The sequence below is a fragment of the Pygoscelis adeliae genome, unplaced genomic scaffold (genome assembly GCF_000699105.1).
Source record: "Pygoscelis adeliae isolate BGI_AS28 unplaced genomic scaffold, ASM69910v1 Scaffold154, whole genome shotgun sequence".
NCBI lineage: Eukaryota > Metazoa > Chordata > Aves > Sphenisciformes > Spheniscidae > Pygoscelis > Pygoscelis adeliae.
Genome location: NW_008825113.1, coordinates 6,168,274 through 6,179,269, shown reverse-complemented (window position 1 = coordinate 6,179,269; position 10,996 = coordinate 6,168,274). Strand labels below are relative to the sequence as shown.

General features: G+C 43.8%; 1 protein-coding gene across 2 annotated transcripts in view; it reads left to right on the top strand.

The window, feature by feature from the left end:
• Positions 1–730: 730 nt before the first annotated feature.
• SIK1 (salt-inducible kinase 1) overlaps positions 731–10,996 on the top strand; it is a 12,181-nt gene continuing 1,915 nt past the window's right edge. The window contains exons 1-12 of one of the 2 annotated variants that reach the window (XR_663788.1): positions 731–890; positions 3,423–3,486; positions 3,694–3,855; positions 4,137–4,261; positions 4,376–4,499; positions 5,514–5,737; positions 5,966–6,115; positions 6,757–6,879; positions 7,127–7,352; positions 8,036–8,311; positions 8,863–9,094; positions 9,870–10,483. Coding sequence is in view for 1 of the 2 variants with exons in the window: in XM_009328007.1 (XP_009326282.1) it covers positions 732–890; positions 3,423–3,486; positions 3,694–3,855; positions 4,137–4,261; positions 4,376–4,499; positions 5,514–5,737; positions 5,966–6,115; positions 6,757–6,879; positions 7,127–7,352; positions 8,036–8,311; positions 8,863–9,094; positions 9,870–10,290 (2,286 nt within the window). In the remaining variant the exon portion in view is untranslated. Of the gene's footprint in view, positions 891–3,422; positions 3,487–3,693; positions 3,856–4,136; positions 4,262–4,375; positions 4,500–5,513; positions 5,738–5,965; positions 6,116–6,756; positions 6,880–7,126; positions 7,353–8,035; positions 8,312–8,862; positions 9,095–9,869; positions 10,819–10,996 lie in introns of those variants that run through there. The other variant, XM_009328007.1, reaches the window with a different exon arrangement.

Sequence of the window (10,996 nt, the reverse complement as noted above, 5' to 3'; positions counted from 1 at the left end):
GGGGGAATGGGAGGGAGCGGCAGCCAGCTTGGCGAAGTCCGGCGGGCTGGCGGGCGTAGCGTGCCTCGTCGACGGTACACCGGTAGTTGATGTGGCCGTTCGCGGGAGCTGCAAGGTTTCCCGGTGTGTTCGATGGAGTTCATGTAAAATTAAAGCAGAGCAAGAACGTGTGAAAAATAACATTTCTGAGCGTTACGGTAGCTTCCTTGAATTGCCCTGTCATAGTTTGCTGAAGAGTCCAACAAATTAAGGATCTTCTGAAGACTTCAGATGGGTTTAATGTTTTCATTCAATGTGTATGTTTCAAGAACAAAGAACTTGCAGTGTTATTTGCAGAAATAATTTGTTAACGGGCACTCAACCGTGTGTCCATTTGTACTGCATGTCAAAATCGTATCGGTCACTACAGCAGAAAATAGTCTGTTACAGGAATCTGTTTTTCACTGGCATGGGATGGATTAAAAGATTTACCGAATCCTGTCCAGTGCTAATTTCTGCAGTTCTGTTCGCTACCTTATGTGTAATCCTTTGACGTAGAAAAGGAAAACGTTCTGTGTCGTGAATTCTGTGCAGTTCAGAAAAACAGAATCAGCTTTGTCAAGTCCGTACCTTAAAAGCTACTTTACTTGGTTTTTGTGAGTTTGTGTGTGTGTGTGCGGGGCGCGGGTGTCTTCTTTTTTTTTTTCTTTTTTTTTTTAAGAGATCTTAACAGTAAGAGTACCTATTTTTTAATGTCTGGGGTTATTTTATTTTATTATTTTTTAAATCTACAGGTTGCAATAAAAATAATAGACAAAACAAGGTTAGACCCAAGCAATCTGGAGAAGATTTATAGAGAAGTTCAGATAATGAAGCTTTTGAATCATCCCCACATTATCAAGCTGTATCAGGTAAGAGGTCAGCTTTGAAGTGCAGCATGCAGATGAGATAGGCTTGTGCTCTTCTCTTGCACATGATTTTACATCAAATATTTGCAGAGAGAATGCATATTTAAATACTTCTTGAAAAACACTTAAAATAAACTGGGTTTTTTAAAAGTCATTCATCGTTCTTTGAACAAGACTCTGATACCTTAGACAGCTTTTTGACAAAACGCACTGTAAAATTTACAATTAAAACCAGGCTGAAGTTTGTTTCAGGTCAAGGAACTGATTATCTGAACTTCTATGATGAATTTGCCTTTCCTGGCTCCTCTGCTTTTCCAGTTTAGAGGACTGGAACTTCTTATGTGCTTTTGATAAGGGGAAGACTTAAACTCATGTAGGATAGCAGAGAAGAAAGCACAAAAGTTGAGTTTGCCATAAGTGGAAGGGATTTAAAATCAACAACAAAGAAACCGAATCAATCTAAGAATTAGAATTCTAATCTAAGTAGAAAAGAAAAAGCCTGCAAATGTTGGTATCTTAGAATATGTCAAAAAATGACCCGTTTGGTTATTCTGTTCTGGTTTGTGTGGTTTTGAAAGTGAATTTTAAATACCTTTCCCCTTGTAGAGTTTCACAACATGAATTTTGGTTTAGATTTGTTCAGCTTCTGCACTGATGAGTATTTTTAACAGTAATAACAAATGAATGTGTTGTGCAGAAAACAGGATCACAGCTGTCTAGTGAGCAAGGGCAGCTTTGCAAATTCTAAATATTTGATCTAATTAGCATTTGGTATAAGTTCCGCTTAATCATCTTAAATAGTGCCATGTGGATTTAAGAAGATAAGGTATCGCAGTCTGCCTGGACCTGTGTAGAAGCGGGGGGGGGAGAGAGAGGAGTAGGTGGATGAAGCAGCAGGTCTGAAAGTCCATGTGCAGTAGTAAACACTATTATCGTCTGCAATCTTACCGTTGGGTTTGTTAGCTTAAAAAAAAAAAAGAAAAAAAAAGTTTAATTAATGTGTAAGACCGAAGAGCCAGTAAGGCAGGCGCTTAGGCAAGGCATTATTTTTAAAGACCTTGACACACGTGAAGTGCTTGATATTTACAGTATTAACCATCAGAACAAAAATTATTCTGTGTTAACATCTGATGTCATTGTTGCCCATAGGGCAGTATAGGATATACAGAAATATTCTAACAGTTCGGTTGATTTCATTTCAGTGGAATGATGTGGGTGAAAATACTATTTCGAAGCTTTTAGAAAAGCAGGTTAAATTCCATCTAGTTGAACCACTTCACTTGATGGAGCAAATGACGTTGGTAGTGGACCATAATTTCTTTTCAGCGAAGTTTTCTTTTCTTTGTTGTTGTAACTGATGCTTTACCTGTTTGGTGGAGACTGAGAAGCAGGGATGGAATTAGATGACATACCAGTGTAGGGTGTGTGTTCTTGTATTATTTCATCATTGTTTTAGTTTCAGCATGGCGTCTTAATTTCATCCAGCTGGCAACTTTCCCAGAACACTTTCCTTCAGTTTTTTAAACTGGGAACCTCTCTTCCTTTGCTCCCTGTTTGTTTATTTTCATTTTGTGTCTGTGTGTACTTGTAGTGAGGGGAGGACAAGAGTCTTCGAGAAAGGTTACATGTTAGGATCCTGGAAATTGCAGCCTTTGAAGTAGCATTGACGCTTTTTTGATTGTTAACTTGTTGTGAGCCTTCTGCTTCCAAAACAAAATATCTACTCCTTGAGAGTCCAATGCCAGGGAAATGTTGTATTTCAAAATCTGAAATGCAACATTTGAAAGATGTGCCGTAGTAACTGAAGATGAATTTGGAAATGCTCCGCATTCCTCATTCATTGTTTGGTTTTTAGTTCTTTTTTTTTTTTTCCTCCAAAGGGAAAAATTAGTAAGTATCAAAGGAAGTTGATAATAGATTGATCAGTGAACGCTGGGCGATATATTGACGGTTGTTGATGTGCATCAAGCACTGCCGTTACACAAACAGCAACCTATTGTCACTTGCGTGGGAGGCTTGCCATGTTCCGAGCCAACACCAAATGGGAGCGGGGTATTTGATACTACTTCTTGATTTGTCCAAGTTGCAAATATCTCTCCTGATCTGAGTACCTGCTAGCCTTGAAACAAAGGCGACCTTATGTAAACTTTAAGTGTCTTTGCATGTTCAAAATGTATCAAATGAATTGTAAAACTTTATATGCATATTTTAACAAAAAGGAATTCAGGGTAGTGTATGAAATTATTGAACTGCTCATCAGTTATCTTATGGAGATTAGGTGGCATGGTAATGGCGAGAACAATGGCATGGGAAGCCATTGTATATTTTAGGCACATAAGCATTGATTTGTTATCTTTTTCTTATATACCAGTTTGCTTGGAAAGAGCATTGTGATGCAAAATTAGATGCCTTTACTGCCAGCTGCTGTGGCAAATAAATAATTAAACTGATATGTTTGAGAATACACTTAGAAAAATGAGTGAAATTACAGAGGTCTGCATTTTTTTAAGCATGTCTTCTCTTGTGTCTTCACAGGTTATGGAGACAAAGGATATGCTTTACATTGTTACTGAGTTTGCAAAGAATGGAGAAATGTTTGGTAAGTCCTCACTGCCGGAGCTAACAGTTCTTTAGATTTAGAAACCATGGCTTTATTGTGGTCATTCCTGAGTAATATATATGTTCTGATTAAAAATCCAGGGTTGGCGTTGTCAGCTGTCGAACAGCGAGTGTAGCACCTGCAGGATTATGAAAAGTTTCCTCCAGGTGTTTCTAAATCCTCTGTCTCTTTTATTTTGTCTTGCAGATCATCTGACCTCCAATGGGCACTTAAGTGAAAGCGAAGCACGGAAGAAGTTCTGGCAGATTCTTTCAGCGGTGGAATACTGTCACAGCCACCACATAGTGCACAGGGATCTCAAAACAGAGAACCTTCTGCTAGATGCTAACATGAATATCAAGTTAGCAGGTAATAAGAAATACGCAGTTACTCTATAAACAACATTAGGCATGTAGTCAAATTCAATCTCTCTAGGATCATCCTATAAATGTATTTATGGTAACTGAAAATAAAACAAAAGTTAACTGATATTTCTCTGAACACATCCTCTGGACAAAAGAGAATAGCTTAAATGAAGAGGCAGAGAACAAAGCAATACATCTGCTCTCTTCTCTCCATTTTCTGCTACTTCTGAAATACTAGTATGTGGTTGAGTGGTGTCTTACCCCAGACTTTTACCTTCATTCCAGACTTTGGCTTTGGAAACTTCTACAAGTCGGGAGAGCCCCTCTCCACTTGGTGTGGAAGCCCACCCTATGCAGCTCCAGAAGTTTTTGAAGGCAAAGAATATGAAGGACCTCACCTTGATATATGGGTGAGCTTGATATTCCTTAGAAATCGCATTTCACACTTCATGAGGGTCTGTGGGCTTTCAAAATCATTGCTTTTACTGGAGTTACTCACATGCTGTGGTGTTTTCTATTGACAGAGCCTTGGAGTGGTGCTGTATGTCCTTGTCTGTGGTTCTCTGCCTTTTGATGGACCCAATTTACCAACTCTGAGGCAACGAGTGCTGGAGGGGCGGTTCCGCATCCCTTACTTCATGTCCGAAGGTGCTTTTTTTCAGATCCTTAATGTTATAAAAGGGGATGCAGCTAAAGGAATAGCTGTCCTGTTCCTTCTTGAGGCAATGACAGATGGAACTGGTTTTGCAGCTGGCGATCACTTTGTCTTTACGTATCCAGTAATTTCTGTAGGGCAGTGCTTATAATAAGTTCAGGGGCTGGTCGCACACATTTTGTTTTCTGGGGTCTGCTTTATGGTGCATTTAAAAGGCTGTCGTTTCGTTTCTTGAACTATCTCTATGGATTACAAACATATTTGACACCCTAGCTGGAGAAATAATCGGTCACAAAAGAGAAAAAACAGGATTTTAATGAGACTAGCCTGCAGTGCTGAGATGGGTGTAGTTCTCCTAAGATATTTTAACGATGCAGAAGGGGAATATTTCAGTGTGGCTATGCTGTCAAGGGGAGCAGAAATAGTGGGGCTTAGCACTGTTTCTTGAACACTCATACTTGAACAGTCTGGTGAGAAAAAGGAACTGAAGAGTATTACGACCTCTCTCTGATTTGGATTCAAAAACAAGTGAATGTGCCTCTCTCTTCAAGTGAAGAGTATCTTTTGAAGTCTGACCTTTATCAGTTACAGCCGTGAACGGCTTTGATTCCCTGGTTATAAACGAAGAAGCAGTATACATGGACCAGGAAGCTGTATGTGATGGGGTTCTGTACTAAATTCTGACCTATTTTAAGTGGTTGTAACATCATTAAACCTGCATTCACTCAAAACTAGCTCTCCTACAAGGTGCAAGGCCACCTGAAACCTGCTGGTATCCGTTACAGCTTCATTTCCTGTAGTGATGAGTTGCTTTTGTGAAATGTATGTGGACCTCTCTTGTGCTGGTTTGAATATCTGGTAGTCAGACCAGGCATCAGCTGCTCAGAAACCTTTAATTCCCATCTTCGCGGACATCATACACTGTTGCTGGGAAGGTTTCTTAGCAGTGACCTGGGGCTGGGCTGTTATTTTTACCCCTTGCTCATGAGTTTATCTTTGCCATCCAGACTGTGAAACACTAATCCGACGGATGTTGGTTGTGGACCCAACCAAGCGCATAACCATTTCCCAAATAAAGCAGCACAAGTGGATGCAAGCTGACCCATCTCTGCGACAGCAGCAGTCTTTGTCCTTCTCCATGCAAAACTACAACTCCAACCTGGGTGACTACAATGAACAGGTCCTTGGGATCATGCAAACACTTGGCATCGACAGGCAGAGAACTGTAGAGGTGAGGAGTGCTTGCCCATTAGTGACTACCAGAATGCCAATGGAGCAGTCATATATATGTCATTCAGTGACTAGCCTTGAACCAGTGTCACGGTGTAGTAATCTTCACTACCCTTCCGGATTTTTACTTTTTTTTTTTGACTGCGCTATTATGAGGCCTTAGTGATGAGTTTTGTCTGCTTATATCCCGGGTTACCTGTAACTCAAGGGTCCTTTCAATGTCTTCTAGTCTCTGCAAAACAGCAGCTACAACCATTTTGCTGCAATTTATTACCTGCTCTTGGAGCGCCTCAAGGAGTATCGAAGCAGCCAGCTATCGAGTCGTCCAGCAACTGGCCGTCAGCAAAGGCCGAGGAGCTCCGAGATCATCAATATCGAGGTAAGGAAGGGCATTACTTACCTGGGAAGCTACGTCTGTTGGCTGTCTTTTTTCTGCCCCTTGCTACAGGAAAATACAAGATGGTAACTCTCAGGCTTCTGAAAACCAATTCTGATACTGGTGCCCTCTGACAGGACACAGCCTACTTTTTTTTCAGGAGGCTGACTGAATACTAATGGCCTGTTTCCTAAGAAGTGACTGTGGGTCATGGTCCAAAGAATAGGCTGCCTTCGGTGCAGGTCAATAATGAGCCAGAATATTAGGCTTCTCATGGAAATTTGCCCTCTTAGGCATGGATCAGTTACACTTCTTCGTTACATACCTCATAGGATCCTCAGAAGTATTCCATGAGTCAGTTTGTGTGTTTTTCTGACATTCTTTTTCTTTTCCTCACCCCCACCCCCTTTAAAGTGTGCTCTGGGTGCCTTTTCAAATTGTACTTGCAGTTAAATTGCTTAACTTAGGAGAAGGAGTTTTGTGTTTGTGTTGGCATTGAAAGACTAGCTTTGTTAATTTTCATAGTATGTGGAGGAAGCTTGCACGGAAGGTGGCTCTGAAATTCCTTGAGCTTCCAGTATCTGAAAAGTCATGTGGAACTGCGGTGTATGTGATGGCTTCTGTGCATCGCTTTCTCTCTCCAGATGCCTCAGGACAGTCTCGTTAGTGAAACCCTGCGATCATCTCTGCTTTACCAGCAACCTCAGAGCCTGATTCAGCCATCCTTGCAGGCAGAAATGGACTGTGACATGAGCAATCCATTACAGGTTGGTGTTCTCAGCTAAACTGTGTGCTACTTTTTTTCTCCATTGTTTTGCCAATCCAAAACAACAGGGGTTGTGACTCTGTTGTTCTCTCCCTCCAATCTTTGGTTTGGCATTTGGGCATGGTGTTGTAGTAGCCTCTCAAACGGTACACGTACTGAAGACATGCCACAGGGCTGTGAAGAGTATTAAAAAGTAGTGCAGAAATAAATGAAACACCCTTCAGTCTGTGATCTGACATGTTTTGCAGCCTGTGTTCTTTCCTGTGGATCCCAACTTCAACGGGCTCTTCCGGAACCGCTCCATCTCCCCGAACAGCCTGCTGGAGACCACCATTAGTGAAGAAGTAAGGCAAGAGAAGGAACTGGAAGATGAAATTAAGGCGTATGACCACCCCATCCGCATCCCTAGCAACACCAGCAGGAGGCACACACTGGCCGAAGTGACCACTCATTTCTATCAGCATGCCCCTCCATGTAAGTAAGTCTGGGAGAGATGAAGGGTGTCCGTAGTTAGAGGAGAAGGACAGAGAAGTAGTGCCATAGCGGACAAAAGCCTGGGGAGTGTGTGCTGATTTTACCTTGACTGGGGTAGGAAAGCCCAGTGCCCTCCACAGTTCTGTCTTCCCAGAAATAAGCATGGCCCTTAAGGAGGAGACCTTGCCTGTTGTGTTTCATCTAGATCACTTTAGAGGGGAGCATTCTCACAAGCAGGACCTAACCCTTCTCTGCTTGCTTCTGCTGTTGTACCAGGGGAGGTGGGGGTGCCTGAGCTTAAAAAAAAAGGTCATCACTATCTGTATTTGGTACACATCCAGACCCCGTGAACTAAATACACAAGCAAAACTGTTCACAAAACGATAATCCTGTGTCAGAGCTGTTGTGCTAAAGAAATGCTGTAGGCCTGATCCAGCATACCCTGGTGGTGCTGGAGTTGCTGGCAGAGCCCTGCTGGCTGGACGGGAGCCCAAACTTAAGTTATTCATTGATGACCCCTTGCTGGAGTCAAGCCCTGCGACAACATGAATTGCTGGACACCTCTGCGGCTCGCAGCTGCTTATTAGTGCCAGTGTAGGTGGGCAGAAGGCTCTGATGTCATGTTTGTTCCTTCCTGTACTCATCTTGGGAATGCTCTTTCTCTCCTTCCTTCCCCTCTGTAGGTATAGTCATTTCCTCTTCTGCAAGCCCCACAGAGGGAACTAGTTCAGACAGCTGCCTTACTTCATCTTCAAATGACAGCTCAGTGGCCCTGAGCAGCTGTTTGGCAGGTCAAGTAATGACGGGGAGCCCAGCCACAGCTAGGATGACGTCGCCCTTCCTAGCTTCCCAGTCTGACGCTCCGGTGTTACAAGCCCAGGGCTGCATGGGAGGTGCTTCTCTCCTGCCTGTCAGCTTCCAAGAAGGAAGGCGGGCATCTGATACCTCATTAACTCAAGGTAATGTCTTCCTTGCTTTATTGCTGGGGAATTGCACCCTTCCAACTGCCACTAGAAAAGGGTAGCATGCAGGGATACTTGCTTGCCCATGTTAGTGTTACACTGAGGCCAGCCACCTGGATATTCTGCCTCTCGTATTCACGGTCCCTGAGGGAGGGTCGGATGCCCTGAAGAAGGTGCCTAGATGAGAGGTTCTCAGATACTGATTCAGCGTGCCCGTGAAGATATTTCTGCTGCCGTGAGTGGGATGGCAGGCTCCGCCTTCCTCCTAAAATACGGAGTGCACATCATCATGATTTCTATCAGGTTTCTCCTTTGCTGTGCATGTGTCCATCTACACAAGGGTGCAGCCGTCCCAAACCCTGTTCCGTTACATGAATTCTGCACCCCATCAGGCAGAGGGGTGAACGTGAACTGAAGAGTCACGGTCTCTTCTAGCGCAGTTCTCACGCAACTGAAGGCAGCTGCCCAGAAAGGCCGCTCTGTAAAGTAGGTTCCTAGGCAAATGCTAAGGAGGATTAAAGCGCATTTCTTTTCATCATGTCCCACAGGCTTGAAGGCTTTTAGGCAGCAGCTGCGGAAGAACGCTCGAGCCAAGGGGTTTCTCGGCTTGAATAAAATCAAAGGCTTTGCTCGGCAGGTGTGTCAGTCCTCCTCATCTCGGGCAGCAAGGAGTGCCATGAGCCCTTTCCAACACACGCAGCCGAACACCTGCATGTACAGCAGCAGTGGGAGCAGCAGAGAGGGAAGAAGCCTCCTGGAGGAGGTGCTACAGCAGCAGAGGTGAGAAGCTGGCTGGGAGAAGTTTTGCTGTTTTCATTGGGGTTACTTTGGTTAGGGGCAAGCGAGGAGGAGTAAACACAGCAAAAGAGGCTGGGGAGTTTAGTCACTAGGGGTTCCTATCCTCCATCTTTGCTGTGTGGCAGCAGATAAACTGCTTGGCTTCCTTTGTGGCTTCCTGCACTGGCATATGTAACACGGGATGTGCAGTTCCACTTAAAAACCTCGACGTTCAAATGTTTGGAGGTTGCTGAATTGAGAAGCAGTTTGGTACTGTGGGGGAAAACATTACTTCTCCCCATTGCAAGCTGTGTTTTTCTTTGTTAGTTTTGGGAATGATTTCTTTCTCCCTCTGCCTCCTCCTGTAATTTTCCCATGGCAAAGAAGCGAGACCTTGTAATTTGGAAAAGTTACAGCCCACAAAGGAAGCACAGTTCCAGTGGCCTCAAATGTCATGTGTGGTGGCACCTCTTCGTTCCCATAGAAGCAAGATGGAAAATTGAGTTTCCGGTTTATCTGCGCACGTTGTCTCTAGAACATCTATTATTAGCAGGCCAAATGGTGACTAGATAACTTTCTGGTGATAGTCGCCCTCTCCAACATGAGGAAAAGCCAAGTGAAAACACGTTGACCTGGCATGGTCAGCTTGCTTTAATTGTACTGGCTGGGTAAGGAAAGCTTTGATAGAGAGAAGGAAACAAAGGGGAAATTATGGTCGGGGTGGGGGCAAGAAAGAAGGAATGCAAGTTAACCTCTTTCATCCTTGGATTTTGTTCAGAATGCTCCAGCTACAGCATCACCAGCTCCTCCAGACAGCTTGTCCCCAGACTTCTCAGACATCTGCAACAAATGGCGTCCCCTCCTCTGATAGCGTAGGTACCTGCAAAGCATCCAATTCTCTTCTGTTGTCAGAGCTACAAAGAGAGAACTCATTTGAGCTGGCCTTTGCCGGCAACAGCCAACTGCTCCAACCTCATTTCTTTGGTGTCAGCGTGTCACCGGTGTCCTCAGCAGCTCACCTTCTAGACACGCACCTGTACATCAGCAGCAACGTCTCTCCAGTTGGCACCACCTTCTCTCAGCAACAGAGTTTCTCTGCACAGTCTCCAAGCTATGACGCCGTCACTCTGCAGCACGGGGACTGTGAGATGGAGGACCTGACTTCCAACCAGCTAGGGAAGTTTGTCCTAGTCAAATGAGAGCCCCGGCTGCTATAGCTCACGCTGCTCTTGTTGCGAAGAACTTTCACCGCTGTTCCATGGCGTGTGTGGGTCCATGGCTGGCTGGTGTCGTGTGGACGAGTGACTCTCAGAAGCAATAAATTTTGAAGTATGTGAAGACGCTGTCTGGCTCAGAAAGCTAGCAACTTTATAGAACGGAAACAAGCAATATGTATGTCTTTTTGCTTCTACTACTCTTGCACTGAACAAATATGAATAGAAACTGAATTTTTTAAAGGAAAAATAATGATGGGGAAGGTGGGTGGGGCACTTGTGGGGACAGGGAGGGATGTGGTTGGGGAAGAACTCTTCGGTACTGTACTCAAGTCAGACCAATACAGCTCTGCTGTTATGCAAGATTAGCAGCTGTCGGTAGTGGTGACACAGCAGGGAGAGGCTTTTCAAAGAAGGGACCAGAGCCTCCCTTTTTCACAATATTCATTTATGGGTTTGTGAAGATGATTACCTCTTTTAAAGAAAATAAACAGAAAACCAGTGGCATGCAGCATTATGCATTCATAGAGGACAAAAATGGAAGCATTGCCATTTGTTGTTGGGTTTTTTTTCCTCCTGTTAACACTCGTTTTATTTAAAGGAACCAACATCCCCATTCCACGCCTCCCAGATACATATACTTTAAATGAAAACTGTGAACTTCTTGCTTGATACATCAGCTGGAAAAGCT